The sequence below is a fragment of the Urtica dioica genome, chromosome 2 (assembly GCF_054948205.1).
Source record: "Urtica dioica subsp. dioica isolate 48M chromosome 2, U.dioica_male_clone48M_v1_H2, whole genome shotgun sequence".
In the NCBI taxonomy this organism is placed as follows: Eukaryota; Viridiplantae; Streptophyta; class Magnoliopsida; order Rosales; family Urticaceae; genus Urtica; species Urtica dioica.
Window position 1 is genome coordinate 37,414,565 of NC_142757.1, and position 22,503 is coordinate 37,437,067.

The window sequence follows — 22,503 nt, forward strand, 5'->3', positions numbered from 1 at the left end:
CACTCTCCCGATCCAGCTTCAGATATTCTACTACGGGCTGATCTCATCCACGAAAACTTTGGTGAACACCGCGGCATGAGGCACAGTGTTAACTAAGACACCCACAGAGTTCCAGGAACTCCTAAACAAGCTAGCACTGGGAAATGACCAATGCCTGGTGGAGAAACGAATCATGAAGCCACCCCCAGCATCCGCGAATACCACGACATCCACACCTGACATAGAAGCAATTAAAGCAGTGACGGCTGAATTGGTGGAACTAAAGAAGCAGTTGAAGGAAATGCAAGCCACTGCCTATGCGATGCACTCAGCACCAGAGCCATGCTTCTGGTGTAACGGGCCTCACTTCACCAACGACTGCCCGAATGCAAACGAGTGTCAAGCCGAGAATGAAAATTTTGTGGGGAACTACAATTGTCCAACGTTCCAGAATTCCAACGACTACTACACCGGCACATGGAACAACAACCCAAATTTTGCATGGAAGCCGCAGCCCCAACAACAACAGCATCAACAGGGGTTCCTGAATCAAAGACCGCCTCAAGGGTTCCAAAATCAACAACAAGGGTAGCAACAACACCAACGGGGGTTCCAGCCACAACAACAAAATCGGCCCGCCTCTAAGGATGAAATGAAGGAGATGTTCACTGCTTTCATGTCCCGAACACAAACGTACATGTAGAATCAAGATGCGGTGATGCGCAACCTCGAAGCACAGATGGGACAGATAGCCTCAACATTCAACACAAAGCCACAATGCACGCTCCCGAGCGATTCCGAGCCTAATCCCAAGAATCGGTGCAATGCCATCATGCTTCGTAGTAGGCTAGTAATCGACAACTCCGACAAAAGGAAGGAGAAAGCATCGGAGGAAGAAGTAAAGCCCGCAGCCCCGAAGATTCCAGCACCTCCTCAAGTCATGACTGGAGCATCATCATCTACAACTCTACTACATTGAGTGATGCCTCCAGTCTAAGTGCCATTCCCAGAACGACTCAAGAAGGTGAAGCTCGACAAGCAATACGGGAAATTCTTATACGTGTTCAAGCAACTATGCATCAATATTCTGTTTACCGACGCCATTGAGCAAATGCCGAGCTACACTAAGTTCCTGAAAGATATCCTATCGGACAAGCGCAAAATCAAGGATTGTAGTACTATTGCACTTTCAGAGGAGTGTAGTGCGATAATCCAACGGAAACTCCCTTAAAGATCCGGGAAGCTTCACTGTTCCGTGCGCGATTGGAGAGTCCTACTTCGAGAAGGTGCTATGTGACCCGGGAGCAAGCATCAACCTCATGCCGTACTCCATCTTCCAGAGGCTCCGCATTGGAGAAGTGAAGCCTACGATAGTGACACTTCAAATGGTGGACAGGTCCATAAAGCATCCCCGATGAGTGATCGAGGACATCCTCGTCAAGGTGGATAAGTTTATCTTCCCCGCCGACTTTGTGGTCCTCGACATGGAGGAAGATAGAGACATCCTCATCATCTTGGGAAGGCCATTCCTAGCTACCGGGGGAGCCTTGATAGATGTCCAGAAAGACGAGCTGAAATTGAGAGTTCAAGACGAGGAGGTAGTTTTCAACGTGTTCAAGTCGATGAAGTACCCGAAGGCGAGCGATGACATATTCCGGGTAGACCTCTGCAACACAGCCATTGGCGATCACAACCTTCGTCCGAAGGAACCATTAGATGTATGTCTTCTTAATTCATGTGAATTTGCAAACAAAAGAAAATACTTCGAGGAGCTGGGAGAAAGCACAAAACGCATAAAACCATTGATTGAGGAGGCCCCAAAGATTGAATTGAAAGAGCTGCCCACGCATCTCCTCTACGCATACCTCGGTGATAAGGAGACACTTCCGGTCATCATCGTCGTCCACCGTAGTGCTGAAGAGGAAGACAATTCGCTGAGAGTGTTGCGATCCCACATGCCAGCAATAGGATGGACTCTTTTCGATATCAAAGGAATAAGTCCATCTTACTGCACGCACCGCATCCTCATGGAAGATAATTGTCGGCCAACGGTAGAGCACCAACGAAAGCTGAACCCAGCAATGAAGGAGGTTGTGCGCAAGGAAATTCTTAAGTGGCTCCCGTTCATTGACCAAATGCTCGATCGGCTCGCCGGTCATGAGTACTACTGCTTCCTCGATGGCTACTCGGGTTACAATCAGATAGCTATCGCCCCAGAAGACCAGGAGAAAACCATAATAACATGCCCATATGGCACATTTGCTTTCCGGTGAATGCCTTTCGAGTTGTGCAACACACCAGAAACCTTTCAGCGGTGTATGATGGCGATCTTTTTTGACATGATTGAGCGGTCAATTGAGGTATTCATGTATGACTTCTCTGTTTTCGGTTCTTCTTACGATGTTTGTCTCGAGAACTTGTCCAACGTACTAGATATGTGCGTGGAGACGAATCTAGTCCTCAATTGGGAGAAATGCCATTTTATGGTAAAAGAAGGAATCGTATTGGGCCATTGAGTGTCGTCACATGGGTTGGAGGTAGAACGAGCAAAGATCGCCTCGATAGAAAAGCTACCATCGCCAATCTCGGTTAAGGGAGTGAGAAGTTTCTTGGGGCACAGAGTCTTCTATCGGAGATTTATCAAGGACTTCTCGAAAATAACAAAGCCACTGTGCAACCTCCTTGAGAAAGATGTGAAGTTCGAGTTCACGAGAGAGTGTAAAGACGCGTTCAATAGACTGAAATTGAAGCTCAGCTCATCCCTAGTAATAGTCGCCCCTGACTGGGATGCACTGTTCGAGATCATGACAAATGCGAGCGACTTCGCCGTCGGCGCGGTACTGGGGCATCGGAGAGAGAAGGCATTCCATGCCATATACTATGCAAGCCAAACTCTCAATGATGCCCAGCTGAACTATGACACCATCGAGAAAGAGCTTCTAGCCGTCGTCTTTGCCTTTGACAAGTTTCGGCCCTATGTCATTGGCAACAAAGTCATCGTCTATACCGATCACGCAGCCATTAGGTACTTGGTGACGAAAAACGACGCAAAGCCACGACTAATTCGGTGGGCGATCCTCCTCCAGGAATTCGACCTCAAGATAAGAGACGAAAAGGGAACAGAGAACCTCGTCACTGATCATCTCTCCCACCTTGAAGATCTCGCCCATATCCCTGACCAAACCATGCCGATCGACGACCATTTCAGAGATGAGAAGGTGATGGCTATGCAAGTGATCAGCCCACCGTGGTATGCTGATTACATCAACTACATCGCAGCCAACCTTCTACCACCGGAGCTCACATACCACCAACCTAAAAAGCTCATCTCCGACGTGCGGCGATACTATTGGGAGGAACCGATCCTATACCGATAGTGCACAGATTTGGTGGTCAGACGATGCGTACCTGAGGACGAGATGCTCTCCGTACTCCGCCACTGCCATACACTAGAGTGCAGAGGACACTTCGGGGCGAGCAAAGCGGCTGCAAAAGTCCTCCAAAGCAGCTTCTATTGGCCAACTCTCTTCCAGGATTGCCATACTTTCGTCGAGGCATGTGATCGATGCCAACAGACAGGGAACATGTCAAACCGGAACGAGATGTCATTAATGAACATAATGGAGATAGAGTCGTTCGACGTATGGGGGATTGACTTCATGGGGCCATTTCCATCCTCTTATGGAAATAAGTACATCCTCCTCGTAGTAGACTACGTGTCAAAGTGGGTAGAGGCAAAAGCTATGCCAACAAACGACTAAAAGGTGGTGCTCCACTTCCTCAAGCAAAACATCTTCACACGCCATGGCACACCTAGAGCAATTGTGAGTGACGGAGGCTCTCACTTTTACAATCGGCAATTTGAAGCTCTTCTCAAGAAGTACAGTGTGACACATCAGAGAGCGTAGCATACCACCCACAATCAAATGGACAAGCCGATGTGTTTAACCGTGAAGTGAAGAAAATCCTAGAGAAGACGGTCGGGAGCTCGCTCAAAGATCGGGCCCACAAGTTAGATGATGCACTCTGGGCGTACCAGACAGCCTTCAAGACTCCTATAGGTATATCTTTATACCGGCTCATTTATGGCAAGCCGTGCCATCTCCCAATCAAGCTTGAGCACAAAAGCTATGTGGGCAATGAAGAAACTCAATTTCGACCACCAAGCTGCGGGGCAGCAGCGACTTGTTCAACTCAACGAGCTAGATGAGTTCCGTCTTGAGGCCTACGAGAATGCAAAGATTTACAAGGAAAAAACGAAGGCGCGGCACGACAAGCACATCGTGCCGAACGAGATCCGCCCGGGCTAGCAAGTGCTACTCTTCAATTCTCGGTTGAGACTTTCTCCGGGAAAGCTCAAATCAAGGTGGTCCGGACCTTTCACAGTCAAGCAAGCATTTTCATCGGTGGTTCGAGCTCGAGAGCAATAGCGGAGCCATTTTCTCGGTGAATGGACAACGGATCAAGCTATACCACGGTGGATTATTCGAGAGTGAAAAGACCATGGCCTATCGCGATCTCATCACGTGTTAATTCGGTACCCCGTCAAGCTATCTAACATTAACTATAGCGCTTCTCGGGAGGCAATCTGTGATCCTTCTTTCATCTTCATCTTAAGTTTTCTTTAAAAAAAATCCCAATTTTTCGTTTTTCAAAAAAAAAAAAAAAAAAGAAAGCGGTAAACGGCATGCGCGGTGCACAAAGTTTATGAGCGCTGCACATCTGCCCAGAAAACGTCATGTGCGGCGCACACAACGGGATGTGCGGCGCACAGGACTCCGACAGAGTCTTTAAAATCCGGTTTTAAGTTGAAAAATTCAAAAAATTTAAAAACTCTCCCACCATTTCTCTCTTTCTCTCCATCCTAACTCTATATAATCTCAAATTTCATTACATTTTAACGAAATCAACTCTAGAATAAACCTCACAACCATCTTTGCATCACCAATCTTCATTTCATCACTTCAATCTACGTCAATTTTGTGTGTGTTCATCATTTTTTTCCAAAAGTCAAGTAAGTGCTCATCTCCGAGTTTCTTGAGTTTTAATGCTTCACATTGACGTTAAATATGTTTAGGACTTGTAATTCATGGTTTATAATCGTTGTTGGGTAAGTTTGAGCCATAATTTCATCATGTTCATCATTTTTTTGGCTTACCCTCTACGTGTTCGTATAAATGTCCGAATGAAGTGTGTGTGGTATTTTTGGTTGATTAGTGTTTGTTTAAAGCTCGTATGTGAATATATTATATGTGTCATGAATCAGAAGGGGGTAATTTCAAGTTTGAGAGAGGATAATTTTAGATTGTTGCGGTCTTGGAGTTTCACCGACAATACCAAGACCTGTGATAGTACATGGTCTAACGTCGATTGTTTTTGTATAGGATGGCAACACGCCAGAGTTCGAAGAAGGCAAAGACCACTCAAGCCTCATCAAGTGCGCATTCTCCTCCACATACCACGATAAGCCCGAACACCGCAGTCGGACGGAGACTCCAACCGGGAGCGGACGAGGTGTACACCAAGAAAACCAACACAAATATCATACCAGAGAGAGAAGTTGTGGTCACCGACGACATAGAGCTCTACGGAGATATTCTACCCCAAATTCAAAGGCGACATTGGCAAATGTTTGCCACTATCAAGACTCGGCCCAACCTCTCGGTGGTACGAGAATTTTACGCCAACCTCAATATCGCCCCGCGCGGCGCGTCCACGGTGAGAGTTCGGGGCGTCAATGTACCTATTTCACCTGACGACATCAACCGATACTTGCAAATCCTGGAAGTTGAAACAACGTGGTACGACAACCACGAGAGGGAACCTCCGCTCGGAGACATTGCGTGTACCCTTTTAAAAATGGGTCATAGGTTGTGGAGATTGAACCCTAGTTGCACGGCCGCGAGAGCGCTTCACGTCGTGTATGCAAATCGTTTCACCCGAGCGTGGTCACATTTCATCGGATCCAGCCTCATGCCCCACACGCGAAATCACGATCCGAAAAAAGATAGAGCTTTGGTCCTCTACGCAATCATCGTCGGCCATGCGATCAACGTCGGTGCAATCATTCGCAAACAAATGGCATTCGTCGCGGGCAAAGCGGGAAGTGCGAACTTGGGCTTTCCTGGTCTCATCACCGACCTTTGCAAGAACGTGAGAGTCGCGACCCTCAACATCGACGTCTTCGGCTCCACCAGACCCAAGATCAACTTGGATTTCATCCATACTCTTCACGATGCAAGTTTGGGTCGGGCCAAACCAAATGGTCAAGGCTTCTACAAAGACGATCAAAACTCCAACTCCGAGGATAACGAAGAAGATGACGATAAGGAAGGCGAGGGAGAAGGAGGGGCTGATTTGTATATATTAGCATAATTTATTTGTTTTTTAGGCTTTTAGGTAGAAATTGGTGTGAATTGTCTCGATTGATTGTTATATTGCTTGCCGATGATATTGTAATGCCAAAGCTTTAGAGGTTAGATTTGTTCATGAACTACTAGGTGAGAAAGAATTTGTCGAGTTCTAGAGTTTCCATATTTGACCCGAATGATGCATGTCTCGACCCTTTAGGTAACCTTGGATAGTAGCTTGACTGATCACTTGATTGAAAACACCCACAACACACTAGAACCTTCTCTAATTCCTAATCGAGCCAAAATAAATTACACAGTAATCTAAGTCGAAATGAAGTAAGCATTAGGATGAGCCACATGGACTTAAAAATCCGACCCGATCATAGATATCCAGTAGAACCCTTTTTAGAAAAGGCCAAACATGACCCATCTCGTTCTAAGTCACTAAATGAGCTTAACCAAAGAAGACATTCCCACAAAGAACCCGTTAAGCTAGCTAGGACTTCATCGCTTTATCACTTCTATATGACTTGCTCGTAGAACGATCCTTCGAGTCCCAAAAAAAAATTGTCAAAAACTCGTTAAATACCATCGTTGTTTTTATTCATTCACTGTGTAGAGAAAAAAAATAGAAAAAGACAAAAAATGCAAGGAAGAACGCTCATCTTTAGCATTGTGTATATTAAGTTTTGAGTTTGTAGACGGTGTTTAAACGAGTAGTTTTGACTTGGAAGAGAGTTTGAGTGAGTCTAAGGAGGTGATTAGTGACCCTAGTTAGCTTAGCCATGAGCCGTGAAAATATCCATATCTACCCGTGACCTAAGCCTAACATTACAAGCCTTAAAGACTTACCGATTGACTAGAAATGATGTGTGTAAATTAGTGGAGACTAATGGAGAAAAGGGGGCATATGGGTGTGTTGAGCCGAAATTCACAAAATTAGGCATTAGACTGTTTATTGAGAGGGTTTGGAAGAGTCACAAAGCCTTGGGAGTCGAGAGTGAGCGAGACGTAAAATCATTGAAAAACGGTCAAGGTAACTCGAGCTCATGATTTTACTTTCGAACTTAGTAGTTGACTTGAAGTTTAAAATCATGAACTCTCACTTGTATGTAAGTCGACGCAGTATGGTTGAGGCACACGATTATTGGTCAAGGCATGCAATATCAAACTTTACCATTGTTTAGGTTTATTTTTTGAGGGATTTGGTTTTATTTTATCGCTCGCGGACTAGCGACGATTCAAGTTTGGGGGTATTTGATAAGCGTGTTCTAAACGTGTTTGTTAATATTCTAGACAACAAAACGACGCTAGTTTAAGAATTCTAATAGTGTTTTGGAAATTTTCCTATATTTTCAGAGTTCAGGACTTCATGGCGGCATTTGGAACATACGAAGAGGATGGGGCATTCTCAAGGAGCGCATAACATTTTTCGGACTACAATTCCGACATCCGGAGCTCAAGATAGGTGGTTCAATGAACCACCCTCGTTTGGGCGCCGCACAGTCTTCACAAAGTCTTATGCGTTCTCCAGTGCTGCTTCTGTGCGGCGCATACCTACCCAGATTTATCATGTCCGGCGACACCCCCCGAAGACAGCAAATCCGACTTGTGGTTTTAAATGTATTTCGAGCCGTTGGATCTAGGGTTAAGAAAAGATTTAACGCTTCGAGCAAGCGGCAGAATTTAGAAATTTTCTTTAAAACAAGTAAAACGTTTTTACTGACCTAGACAAAGAGCAAGTACATATAAATTAACACTATCAAGGAGCATTGTTTATTTACTAACCTTTGTGAAGCTTGAATGTTGAGAAGCCTTTGGAAGGTTGAAACGTTCATCTCCCCAATCAGCTCATCTTTCTACTTTCCTCGGGAACTCGAGTAACCACGAAAGTTTCTATCACAAGAATCACTCGACAAAGAAAGGAATTAGTGTGTGGGCACTTTTTAAACACGACGACTCAAGAACAAGTCTAAGAGTCGAAGAGCTAAAACACTAGGTCAAATGTGGACCTAGGTCCCAAAACAAAAATGAAAAGAACTTAGAGAGAGAGAGAGAGATGAGATGGGCGGCCAAGTCTAGAGAGAGAATCTCTCAATCTCTAAAACTTTGGAATGAATAAAATGAGGGGAGTGAGAGCTCTATTTATAGGAGAGAGTTTATCTTCAATAAGGTAGTTTCCTCTTCTATAGAATATCACATATTCATGAGCAAATATTGCCCTTATTTCCTTAGAGTCACACGGCCAAGACTTGCCAAGCAAGTCCTTGGATTTGTTTCCTCTTTTATTTTGCTTCTCCCTTGACCCATTTGGCCGAATTCCCTCGTGCTATGTAGAGGAAATTTGTTTCCTCTTCTTCTTTTGGCAAGATATTCATACATTAATCCACAAAATAATCTCTCTTTTTCTCCTTTGGGTTGGACGTGTAAGCCTTCTAGAAGGTGCTTCTAGATTTTTCTTCATTTGTTCAGGACAACATAAGAAAAGGCCCATTAGGAATTTTCAAGTAAAATTCCATGAAATGAAATTAATCCCCAAGGCCCAAATTATTCAACTTGGCCGAGTGGTTTAAGTCATCATATGATAATGTCAAAAAAATTATCTGAAAAGACAAAAACACCCTTTAGATAATTTTCGTAATACTTGTCTCGTTCTTGTTTTGACTTCGCTTCTAGTTTGACTATTCCTACTCGATATGATTTGTGATAGTATGGATCCAAATGAACAAAGCTTGAGCTAAAATACTTGTACTCAAAAGTTCACAAACCTTATCCAAGTTTAGCTTAATGTCAACTGACTCCACTAAAGAGTTGACACTGAGAATCTCTCGGTTCAAATGAATTTATTTTCTACTCAAGCATTCAACTTAATTGTTATGAGGGAATCCGCTGAATATTATCTATGTTTACCCTTCATGAATATCATCAGCTAGTCAGGATTTACAAAATTACCATTTTACCCTTTTAGCTGTTATTTCCTCAACTCCTTTGTCGCTTGTGAATAAGTTAGAAACAATGTATTGACGAAGAGCTAACAAGTCACATTGATTCATCCAAAAAAGTTATGACTCAATTTGGACACTGCCAGTTCATTTATTCACATTCCAAGGAACAAAGCATGATGTGATATCATTGCATTTCAGCAATCTTGTACGTGAATTCCATATCTATGAGATCTTCACAAAGTTACTCATGACATCTTCATAACTTCGTACCTCATCAATAGGTCCTGTTCAGAATCACATAGTGAGTTCGAACTCTGACTTTCTCAAATGAGAATACGTAAGCTATGAAATGACATGTCTCATTTCAGGATTGAGGTAAGCATGATGCAATTCATACGTAGTGACCTCGAGACATAAGAGGTTAAATGGTTTGTTCTTATTCTGTCTCTAGAAGTGCACTGATCAATTCAGTACCTTCGGAAGATACCTAGAAGAACTATAGAGTCTCAAACTCTCAATGTCCCATAACCAGACATCATTGATTCTCCAAACAATCGTACTGAGATCAATAGTCATTTGATCCTTAGATTGCGAATATATTGTTTTAAGCAAACCATGAAGAGTTTGTTCATGCAAATCTACATTTGTCTCTTCATATGTTGTTAGGTTTGTTTATGGACTAAAGACTAAGGTTTTATCATAAGTCTTCAGACAATAAAGAATGAATGAACGTTTCAACTTTTATTGATAAATAAGCAGTTACAAGCAAGAGTCTTCGTGAGACTATATTACATCAAATGTATACAAATAGACACTACTTCTCTTCTTTTGGGCACCATTGACAATAGTTTGTTTATTTTAATTCTGTGTGTAATGCTTGAATTCGATTAGCTACTGTGTTCGTGATATTAGGATTGCTTGATGCTCGGAAGAGATTATGTTAGTCGTGCACAAGGATTAAATTACCTAGATACATTCCTAGGCTAGACATAGCTAGGCTGTTTCGGAGTCGTGTGAACGTTCTTATTTTTAATTCAAACCGTTGTTTTTAGGGGTTGAGATCGAGAGAAGATAACCCGGCATAGGTTTAGATTCTTATATGTTTGAGAGAAATCTTAGATTACCATTATCATGAGCATGATTAGTAAACTAAGAGTGTGTGTTTTGTGCTTAATTTCTGAATCCAAACCATAGGAATAACTTGTGAAGCCATAGTTCTTGCTTTCTCATTATCGTAATCTATCGTATTTTAATTGCTTTTAATTTTCATTCATTTTAATAACCATCACAATCATCAAATCATCGGGTTCAATTCATGCTTGTAATCTTGTCAATTTGATTAAACATTTTCCTCGTGGGATCGACTCGTACTTACAAACTTTACTACTTGAGTGACTACGTTCACTTACCTATGGAAAAATCGCCACACCCATCAATTTTGGATCCTAGGATTTCCATCTCATTTAGATAACTAATGATCAGCATCATATGGTCCCTAACAGGGGTCCCGGCCTATTGGAATTAATCTAGGGTTAAGAAAAGATCTAACGCTTCGAGCAAGCGGCGGAATTTAAAAATTTTCTTTAAAACAAGTAAAACGATTTTACTAACCTAGACAAAGACAAAGTACATATAAATTAAAACTATTAAAGAGCATTATTTATTTACTAACCTTTGTGAAGCTTGAACGTTGAGAAGCCTTAGGAAGGTTGAAACGTTCGTCTCCCCTCGCAGCTCGTCTTTCTTCTTTCCTCGGGAACTCGAGCAACCACGAAACATTCTATCACAAGAATCACTCGAGAAAAAAAGGAATTAGTGTGTGGGCAGTTTTAAACATGACGACTCAAGAACAAGTTTAAGAGTCGAAGAGATAAAACACTAATAACGAAAAGAACTTAGAGAGAGAGAGGGAGAGGGGGCGGCCACAAGGTCTAGAGAGAGAAGCTCTCAATCTCTAACTTATGTGAGATGAGAAACAATGAGAATGAGGTGGGGTATTTATAGGAGGAGGATTACCTTCAAAATGTAGTTTCCTCTTTTCTATAGAATATCACATATTCATGAGAAAATATTTACTCTCCCTTCCTCTCATATGGACGTCCAACATAGTGTTCATGACACCTTGGATTTGTTTCCTCATTTCTTTGCTCCTTAGTTGGCCGAAAATTAGCTTTCCTTCTACAGGAAATTTGTTTCCTCTTTTTCCTTTGGCAAGTATCTTCATACATCAATGCACAAAATAAACTCTTTTTCTCTTGGTTAGGGTGGACGAAATTTAGCTTCTAGAAGGACCTTCTAGATGTTTCATCATTTGTTCATGACAATATAAGAAAAGTCGATTAAAAATTTTCAAGTAAAATTCCATGAAATGAAATTCAACTCTCAAGGCCCAATTCCTTAATGTGGCCGAGTGACATAGAATTTATTGTCATCATATGACAATGTCAAAAACCCTTTTTATTGACATTCATTTCATCATTTGTCAAAAAAGACAAAAATACCATTTAGACAATTTTCGTAAAACTTGTCTCGTTCTTGTTTTGACTTAGCTTCTAGGTTAACTATTCCTACTCGATATTATTTGTGATAGTGAAGTCATGGATCCAAATGAACAAAGCTTGAGCTAACATACTTGGACTCAAAAGTTCACAAACATTTTCCAAGTTTTAACTTAATATCAACTGACTCCACTAAAGAGTTGACACTGAGAATCTCTCGGTTCAAATGAATTTATTTTCTACTCAATAATTCAACTTAATTGTGATGAGTGGATCCACTGAATATTATCTATGTTTACCCTTCATGAATATCATCAGCTAGTCGGGATTTACAAAATTACCATTTTACCATTTAGCTATTATTTCCTCAACTCCTTTGTCGCTTGTGAATAAGTTAGAAACACTTTATTGATGAGGAGCTAACAAATCACATTGATTCATCCAAAAGAGTCATGACTCAATTTGGACACTGACCAGTTCATTTATTCATATTCCAAGGAACAAAGCATGAGGTGATATACATTGCATTTCAGCAATCTTGTACATGAATTCCATATCTATGAGAGCTTCGCAAAGTTACTCATGACATCTTCATAACTTAGTACTTCACCAATAGGCCCTGTTCAGAATCACATATATAGTGAATCCGAACTTTGACTTTATCAAATGAGAATACGTAAGCTATGAAATGACATGTCTTATTTCAGGATTGAGGTAAGCATGTTGCAATTCATACGTCGTGACTTTGAGACATAATAGATTAAATGGTTTGTTCTTATTCTGTATCTAGAAGTGCACTGGTCAATTCATTACCTTCAGAAGATACCTAGAAGAACTAGAGTCTCCAACTCTCAATGTCCCATAAACAGACATCATAGATTCTCCTAACAATCGTAATGGGATCAATAGCCCTTTGACCCTTATATTGCGAATATATTGTTTTAAGCAAACCATGAAGAGTTTGTTCATGCAAATCTATATTTGACTCTTCATTTGTTGTTAGGTTTGTTTAAGGACTAAAGACTATAGTTTATCATAAAGCTTCAAACAGACAAGGAAGAATGAATGAACGTTTCAACTTTTATTAATAATTCAGCAGTTACAAGCAAGAGTCTTCGTGAGACTTTATTACATCAAATGTACATAAGTAAAGACTACAACTCTTCTTGTGGGCACCATTGACAACACAGCCTTCATGCAGCAGTTCATAAACTATCGGACTGCTTGTTGTCTGTCCTGACTCCCTTGCCCTCCAAACATCTCATGGAGATTGTAGAGCATGTCAGCGGCAGTCTATATGTCACGATGTTGTTGTTGCAACACATTGTTCATTGATGCCAAAATATAGCACCTCGCAATATCATCGAAGCGGAGCCAAGCCGCCAAGGCGTCTTTTTGCTCTAGAGTCGAATCATCGTTCGTTTGAGGACAAGGGGTGGTGAGTACCCATTTGTGCTTGTCCACGGTAAGGACTATGTCAATGTTACGCTTCCAGTCTACGTAGTTCACGCCTTTGAGTTTATTTGAGGAAATGATGGTTGAGAGACATTATGCTGAAAAAGGTTGAAACAAGTTTATGATTAGTCTTTTGTTTTAGGATTTAAGTTTTTTTTAAGTTTTTAGGATGAACAAGACAGGAAAAATCCAAAGGTGTTATGAACGAAATGACACTTTACTCCTTCGAGGGAAGGCCGCAAAGAGTCTCCTTTCATAAGTAAATGACTCATCATTAATGCATAGCCAAGATGTCAATACATCATATTTGACTAGCAACCTTATAAAAAAGTTTGATCACTCACATCCTTTCACAGGACCTCGAGGGGCGATTACTAGGGATTGAGTCTAAGTGTGTAACCAACCACTTAGTCCAAGAGATCGACTTTGAAAAATAATCCACCGAGGTGAAGCCTTGTCTCATTGTCTCACTCTCGAACGTAGCTCATTGAGCAATGATCAGAGCAAAGCGCCGTTAAGTATTCTCATTTAAGAGAGGGCCACGAGGGTGACTCTTAGTCTGGCAACAATTACACTTTTCATTAGTGTTGGGGATCGTGGGTTTCAAACAACAAGTATAACCCTCCCACTTAATTTTTAGAGTTGGCACATCGTCTCTTATAAGTTCGGAAACACATTTCCTAGTTATAGAGCGATAGAGTGGGATTCTAGAAATTGAACCTTAGATCGTCATGTTTCTAGGAAGAGCAGTGTTACTGCATAAAGGCACAAGGTACATACTCAGACATTTTCCTATATTTTCTACTCGGGAAAGTGTATGAGGGAAGTGTGAACTTCTAACTCATTCGAACACTTGAAGTTTGAGATTACACATCTTCTTGCATTTTTCGACTTGTCTACGAAGAGACCTCCCAATTAAATTTTCAAGAGAAAATAGATTTTGAACATAAGTGATATAGATATAGTTTTGAAAATATTTTGAAAACTTATTTGATTTGGATGACAAAATATTTTCAAGTTTGAAAGTGAAAACGGTTATTCAAAATTCAAACTAGTTTTGTAAAAAATTCAATTTCAATTAAATATTCAAAAATCAAAACTTTCAATCTTACACATTATGTTTATAACATTTACAAAAACATTTTTGCTCAAGAAAGTTTTTCCATTTGAGTTCAAGAACTCTTGGAATGGGAGTCGGGATTCGGAATTCAAAAATTAAATTTTCAAGAAATCCTGGAATCACGGGCAGCGAACACCTCATAGTAAAAATGCCGTAAACAGCGACTCCAATGTCCAATTGACCTAATTCCGACTGTTTTGGAAATTAGACTCACAAACCTTTAATTTGGTTCAAGAACCATTCAAATCTAAGTTCCGAGCAGAATGATACGTCCCTTTTACAATAGGTATTTTTTAAGTTTAAGGAAAACTGGACAGAATTTTGGTCGGGACTTAAGTGCAAAAGATTTAAGTGTACGGAACGTTTTATTGAGTTGTTAAGTCTTTTAGATGTGTATTATTAACATATTAATAGTATAGCATAAGAGATAATAACAACTAAAATAAAAACGAGCGAGTAAATAGGCAAAGCAAGCAAGACAATATTACTTGTCACAAAATTACCCGAAATTTCTCAAACTTATCAAAACGTGATTTTGATTATAAAAAAATTAAAAACTTTTATGACTGGTTCTAATGTGTTTTAATATCATCCCAAGGTTGTAGAAAATCAACATGCTTTTTAATTTAAAGATACGAGCAATAAATTAAAAAACAATCTAAAATAACAATTCTAGCAAAACCATAACTCGAGTAAATTCAAGAAAACTATTTTCAAACTCATATTTCAAATTATATGCACATGATTATACTTTGACCATAGCTCTGATACCATTTGTTGGAATAAATCTAGGGTTAAGAAAAGTTTTATCGCTTCTAGCAAGCGGCGGAATATAATTTTTTTTTTAAAACACGTAAAACGTTTTTCCAACCTAGACAAAGTGCATGAACATATAATTTAAAATTTTAAAACTACATTTAGTTTTTACTCGGTACCAACCTTGAATGGAACTTGAACGTTGAGAAGCCTTAGGAAGGTTGAAACGTTCGTCTCCCAACGCAGCTCGCCTCTCCCACTAGTTTTCTTAAACTTGTTGAACAAGCACGAAAGTTTCTACCACTAGAGTCTTTGAGTGTGGTTAGGATTTAGTGTGCAGGCACTTTTAAACACGATGACTCAAGAACATGTCTTGGAGCCAAAGAGCAAAAACAAATGCTAGGTCTAATGAGGACCTAGGTGCCAAAACAAAAGAACAACAAGGGTTAGAGAGAGAGAGAGAGGGGCGGCCATAACAATCTAGAGAGAGAAGCTCTCAATCTCAAAATTGTGTGTTGTGAGTTGTGAATGAGGTGGGGTATTTATAGGAGAATGATTACCTTCAAAAGGTAGCTTCCTCTTTTCTATAGAATATCACATATTCATGAGCAAATATTTGCTTCCCTTTTCCTCACGTCACACGTCCAAGATGGCTTCTAGAAGGCCTTGGATTTGTTCCTCATTTCCCTTGCCTCTCTCCTTGCCGCCCATGTCATTTCCTTGTAGAGGAAATTTGTTTCCTCTTTTTCTTTTGGCAAGCATCTTAAAATAATTCTCTTTCTCCTTTGTTTGGACGGTTTATAGGCTTCTAGAAGGAGCTTCTATATGTTTATTCATTTGTTCCCTTGCGCGCACTCATCGCTAGAATGAGGGCCGGCACACCAGAAGCACGGCTCGGGAGTAGGGGCGTGGATCGCATGAACGGTAGCTTGCTGCCCGTGGAGCGTTTTGGTGAGGTCGGCCACTTGTGCTGCGAGGGCTTTTATCATTTCCATCTCGGGTGTGACCGGATCGCGCTTCTGAATTCTTCGCTCGGAAGGGCATTGGTCGTTGTTGTACGCGAGCTCCTCAAGGATGGCATGAGCCTAATCCTCGGTCTTTTGGAAGAACGACCCCCCTGCGGCGGTGTTGACGAGGGTGCGCGATGAAGGAGAAAGGCCGCCGTAGAAGATTTGCACCATCATCCACCCTTGGATGCCATGGTTAGGACACTTCCGCTGCAGCTCCTTGAAGCGCCACCAAGCTTCAAATAACGACTCACCATCGAACTGGGAGAACGAATGGATTTCGTTACGCCTCTTGTGCATCTTCTCGAATGGGAAGAACTTCGAGATGAACTTTATGCGCAAGTCCGCCCACGAGGTGATGGAGCCCGGAGGGAGCGAGTTGAGCCAAGTTTTGGCTCGATCCCGGAGTGAAAACGGGAAGAGGCGGAGGCGGATGGCTTCGTCGGACACGTTGTGGAGCTTGAACGTGTTTGCGATCTCGACGAAGTTTGTCAGATGGTCTTGCGGGTCTTCGGCAGGTGATCCAGCGAATTGATTCGCTTGGACCATATGTATTATGCCGGTCTTGATCTCGAAATTCTGATTACCCGCAAGAACCGGCAGAACAATGGCCGATTGTGTGGCATCTGTCGGCGGCAACTCGTATTGGAACAGGGTCTTGGGCTCCTCGGCATTGTTCCTGTTTTCTTCCATTGCTCGTTCCTTTGATTCTTTTCGATTTCTCCTGCAAAATTTTTCGATCTCGGAGTTTATTGGAACGAGAGCAGATGACCCGTCTTTTCGCATACACCTTCAAAAGAAAGAAAGTGACACGAAAAGTTAGAAAACAAAAATAAAGAAATTAAATAGCAAGAACAAGCAAATTCAATCGCTATTGTAGACTAGTCCCCGGCAACGGCGCCAAAAACTTGTTGCGATATTTCTCGCGCACGCAAGCGTACGTGTGTCGCCCAAGTAATATAGAATGTAAATTCGAGTATCGTACCCACAGAGACTAGTCACTCTAGCGATTTTCTAAAACTTGATGCTAATTAATTCCAAGTAAAGTTGAGAAGATGGTTGTAACAAAAGAAATAATAATAAAACTAAAGCAGAAAGTTAAATATGAGTTTTGCAAGAAGAGAAGGTAGGGGTCACGATTTCACCGGAACTAACTAGGTCGGGGGTTTCGGGTTTGAATCAACAAAATCTACTCCTATGGATGCTAATCTCACTCTATCAAAATTATTCACTAGCCTCTCTCGAGTGTTCTAGCAAACCTATGCAATTGACGGATTATTATCCTCTCGGCATCTAATCCTATTAAAACAATCACACGCAATGAAACAAGAGTTCAAATGATTACATAACTTGCCTAGAGTTTAAAACCTAGGATCAACTATGAAGACATGAACAAAAGCACGATTATTTATTCTCTCTCGAGTAGCTAAACAATCCTAGATACAGTTCTAATGGTGATCAAGCATACGAACGCATAATGAACGATTCATATCAAGCAATCCATAATGATGAAGAAAACGATGATTATCTAACCCTAACTAACCCCCCAACCATTATCAATCCCGGCTACATCGCATCCCCATAAGAAACTTAGCCTCTAATGGAATTCATAATCAACGCTAAACACAACAGAATAATTAAAAGCACTAAAATAAAGATTGAAGCCAAAACAGAATTCATATTAAATAAAATTGATGTTCAACAATAATTTAAAGCAATGAAATAAATAAAAGAAAGGGAAGAAAGAAGAACGAATGAATTCGGAGAAGGAGGACTCGTCGGGTTGTCAATTCCGTTGAAGAACGCCTTTTTCCTCTTTCAAAAGCTCTCAAGAACAACCAAACAATAAAAGAGAAACTAAAACCAAAAGGAAGATTGTGTTTTTCAGAGCTTAGAGTTACATATATAGGTTTAGGGGTGATTTTCGGAGCATATTGGGCCTTTGGAATGGGTTGATTCGCTCAAAAACGTCAAAAACGGAAAGTAAGTCCGTCAAAACCCGAAGAGGAGCGCGGCGCGCGGCTTCAAATTCAGCTTATGCGCGGAGCGCGCGTAAGACTCTGTGGATTTTTGAGTTTTCGTTCCCGGGATGCGCGGCGCGCTACTGCCTAGGCGCGGCGCGCGGTCTTCGATTTCGCCATCGCGCGGCTCCAATTTTCTTGCTTGTGATTTTTTGACTCTATTTCGACCGTTTTATCTCCAAATCCCGTCCTTTTTCCACGAAATTGATTGTAGACGCTCTATTGCTCTTTTGAACTTGAAACTACTCAAAAACATACTAAAAACCATTAAAATACTTGAGGACTCGTCGGTTTTCGGTTCGGAAAATAGGAGTTTTACGCGTGATTAACGCACCTATCATCAATTAACTCCACTAAAGAGTTGACACTGAAATCTCTCGATTCAAATGAATATATTTTCTACTCAAGAATTCTACTTAATTGTAATGAGTGGATCCATTGAATATTATCTATGTTTACCCTTCATGAGTATCATCAACTAGATGGAATTTACAAAATTACCATTTTACCCTTCTAGCTGTTATTTCCTCAACTCTTTTGGCGCTTGTGAATAAGTTAGAAACAATGTATTGACGAGGAGCTAACAAGTCACACTGTTTGATCCGAAAGAGTCATGACTCAATTTGGACACTGGCCAGTTCATTTATTCACATTCCAAGGAACAAAGCATGAGGTGATATACATTTCATTTCAGCAATCTCTTACATGAATTCCATATCTATGAGATCTTCACAAAGTTACTCATGACATCTTCATTACTTAGTACTTCACCAATAGGTCTTATCTATATCACATAGTGAATCTAGAACTCTGACTTTCTCGGATGAGAATATGTAAGCTATGAAATGACATGTCTCATTACAGTATTGAGGTAAGCACGATACAATTCATACGTAGTGACTTCGAGACATAAGAGGTTAAATGGTTTGTTCTTATTCTGTCTCTAGAAGTGCACTGGTCAATTCAGTACCTTCAGAAGATACCTAGAAGAACTATAGAGTCTCCAACTCTCAATGTCCCATAACCAGACATCATAGATTCTCCTAACATTCATGCTAGGATCAAATGCCCTAGAACCTTAGATTGCGAATATATTGTTTTAAGCAAACCATGAAGAGTTTGTTCATGCAAATCTATATTTGACTCTTCATTTGTTGTTAGGTTTGTTTAAGGACTAAATACAATAGTTTATCATAAAGCTTCAAACAAACAAGGAAGAATGAATGAACGTTTCAACATTTATGAATAATTCAGTAGTTACAAGCAAGAGTCTTCGTGAGACTTTATTACATCAAATGTACATAAATAAAGACTACTAGAGCCTAATATAGTATTGATGAGTATTGATACATCTGTTATTGGCTTATTTTTTACTGCAAGCTCGTTTTGAAAGATTTCGTGCAACTTGTTGCACGATTTGCTGACATCTTGTCCTTATACGCGGAAATGTAATTCTGGCAAGTTTCATGTTTCGTCAGAATATTTGGGGAAAGACTTTCTACATTGCTTCACTTTATGTTTATCGGTCAGGAAACCCTAGATTGACTTCCAGAGATGTTGACTACAATAAAAGCTGTGCACTTCACCCTTAGTAGCTCTTAATACATTCCTTCAAACTTTTAGGATTTCTAGAAGTGCGCAATCGGCGGACTGGAAACTGAATGTGTGATGTTTGTGGTGTAATTCTCTAAACACATCTACTAATCCATTGTGTGTGAGAGAATTGTTGTGAGTTCTTTAATTGTGTGATTTCTTGTTCACGTGCATTTTTATTGAGATCTACCAAACACATGGTAGATTTTTTAGAGTGGAAATAAGGGAAGCTCAGATTCAGGGGGAGCCTGAGTTGAAATTCATGTGTAGTATTAGGAAGGAAAAATGGTACGAAGTAGCCAATTCAAACTATGACTTTTGCAAAATAGTCATAGTTTCATTAGCTATAGCAAAATAGCCAATTGAGAGTACTGCGATTTTTAATCCTGCCTCGATTAATTTTAATCCAGCCTTCATAAAACTTACATTCTGTCTTTATAGTTCGTTGGGATTAAATTTAATCCAGCCTAGATTAATCTTACTTTGGCTAGTTGATTTATAGTTGGCAAACTATGGCTATTTTGCAAAAGCTTAAGTTCTATTTGGCTATATAGCCGCTTGACCCTATTAGGAAAAAGGGCTTGAATCAGGGATTGTTCATATAAGTCCGTTGTTGTACTTTTACTGCTTTGCAAGTGAATTTCCTTTTCACTGGGCACACTACCCTCCAGAGTAGGTGACGTTGCACCGAACTGGGTTACCACATCATGTGTCATCTTTTTTACGCATTGTTTATTTATTTATCCATCTATTGCACCAGAACAAGTCGTTGCATACATTGAGTCTATATTGTGTGCGACATCATGACTCTATCTACACAGAATTTCAATTGGAATCAGAGTGGGTACAAAACTCTTAAGTGGTGTCCTAGTCTTGTTGACCTTTTCTTTTTATGATGGATAATAGTAGGGAAAGAGGATCTGTTAATCGTCCACCGGTGTTTGATGGGACCAATTATGGCTATTAGAAAGCTCAAATGTGTGTTTTTCTCAAATCTGCTGATAGCAAGACTTGAAAAGCCTTGATTAATGGTTGGACTGCTCCCAGTATGAATGATGCTAAAGGTGTTGATATAACCAAACCTGAGAAGGATTGGGATACTGCTGAAGATGAAGCTTCCCTTGGTGTCTTTCCCGCACAAAAGCACTTTGGTTCTCCGAGATCTCCGGGGGCATCGTAGACTTGAGGCGATTAGCAATGCACTTCACGACCGCTTTGTAGATAATGTTGTGAAGGCTAATCCGACTGAAGTCTTGCATCTGGGTAGGGTCCTTGCATTTCACGATGAGGAATATGGATGTGTCGTTTAAGTACCCAAGCTCCTTGTCCTCGTTCAAGATACTCAAGGATTCCCGTGTGACGTCCCCTCCGATGATGTCCCAAAATTTTCAGAAGAACAAGCCGAAAAACCCATCTTTCCCAGGAGCTTTGGTGGGATCAATATTGAAGAAAGCAAACTTCACTTCCTCCTCGCTAAAGCTTCTAACCAACTCTCTGTTGGTGTCGGAATAGGTTCCTCAACAATCACGAAACTTATTTTTATGTAGTAGTCGTTTTATTTTATATTTATGTAGATCTCAAGAATTCGTCATCAATAAATAAGGGGATGGAAAAGACTGTTCGAAAATTTCATTCCTCATTTATACTCGACTCGAAGGAAACCCAGGTCAGTTCTCCTTTTTTCGCGTTTTATTTTGTGTTGTTTTCATTTCGCATTCTCTCTCCTTCTCTAGGAAATTTCAATGTGCCACTTACTCTTGCGAGCTCCTTATTTTCCAAAAAAATTTAAAAAAAATGTCAACTCCCGAGAAATTAGACGAGGTTTATAGGGATCTTAGATCACCCACCACAGTCACCAGGGAGGATATCCAAATATACCTCGAGGAATTCGACTTTCCGACAGGTGTCACTTTAGCTCTCCCCGGAGAGGGTTACAACGCGGCGACTTTGGTGCTCGGATACTTCTGCGTTTATGAGATTTTCTTTAGAGAGTGCGAGCTTAGGTTCCCCATAGACCCTTTGTTGCTGTCGTACCTTGACGCCCTTAAAATCTCGATCCCATAAATGTGTCCTAATTTTCTTAGGACCATCTCGAGCTTGATAACCTTGGCCAAAGAGCACGACGTCGACCTCACAGTCTTCGACCTCGCTCGGCTAGGCTATGTCAAACGTAAGTCAAAGCACACCCCCTCCACTTTCTATTTAGCTAAGGCCCCAGGTCGAAGTGTGATAAAGGGTTTACCTAGGTAGGATTTTCATTAGGGTAGAAGGTATTTCTACTTCGCAGTTCACGAGGAGTCAGTAAGTGGATTCCATGACAGGCTTAGGACGGAGTGGGCATCCTCGTCGAGTAGAAAGGGTTTAGATTTTTAATCGTATATATTGTATTATTATTATATATATATATTTTTTATCTTATATTCTGAAGTCGGAGTCCGACACTTTGCCATTACAGCGAAGCTCGGCGCCTCGAAGTCAAACGAGAACTTCGAGAAAAAGCTCGCCGCACTTCGTCAGGGTGAGTGCGACTGGGAGAGCTTCACTCAGGAGAGGTTCTTGGAATCTGAATATTGGCACAACATCGGGCTCGTTTCGAGATCTGAATCAGGTATATATTTGCTCATTTCTTCCTTTCTGTTCAATGCCCCCCTTTTTTATAATCTATCAAAGGTGCTTTAAATCACCAACGTCTTAGGCGAAAATAGCTCGAATCGTATGGACGACGAGATCGACTTCGTGGCCGAGGCCCTGCTCGCCAAGGAAGCCAGGAAGAAGG

At 40.9% G+C, this 22,503-nt stretch overlaps 1 protein-coding gene across 1 annotated transcript; it reads left to right on the forward strand.

Moving 5' to 3' along the window:
* Window positions 1-3,398: 3,398 nt before the first annotated feature.
* On the forward strand, window positions 3,399-4,512 carry LOC149404594 (uncharacterized). Its single transcript, XM_089607599.1, has 3 exons — window positions 3,399-3,703; window positions 3,847-4,040; window positions 4,346-4,512. The coding sequence occupies exons 1-3, from the start codon at window positions 3,399-3,401 to the stop codon at window positions 4,510-4,512; spliced, it is 666 nt and encodes a 221-aa protein (XP_089463725.1).
* The last annotated feature ends 17,991 nt before the right edge of the window (window positions 4,513-22,503 follow it).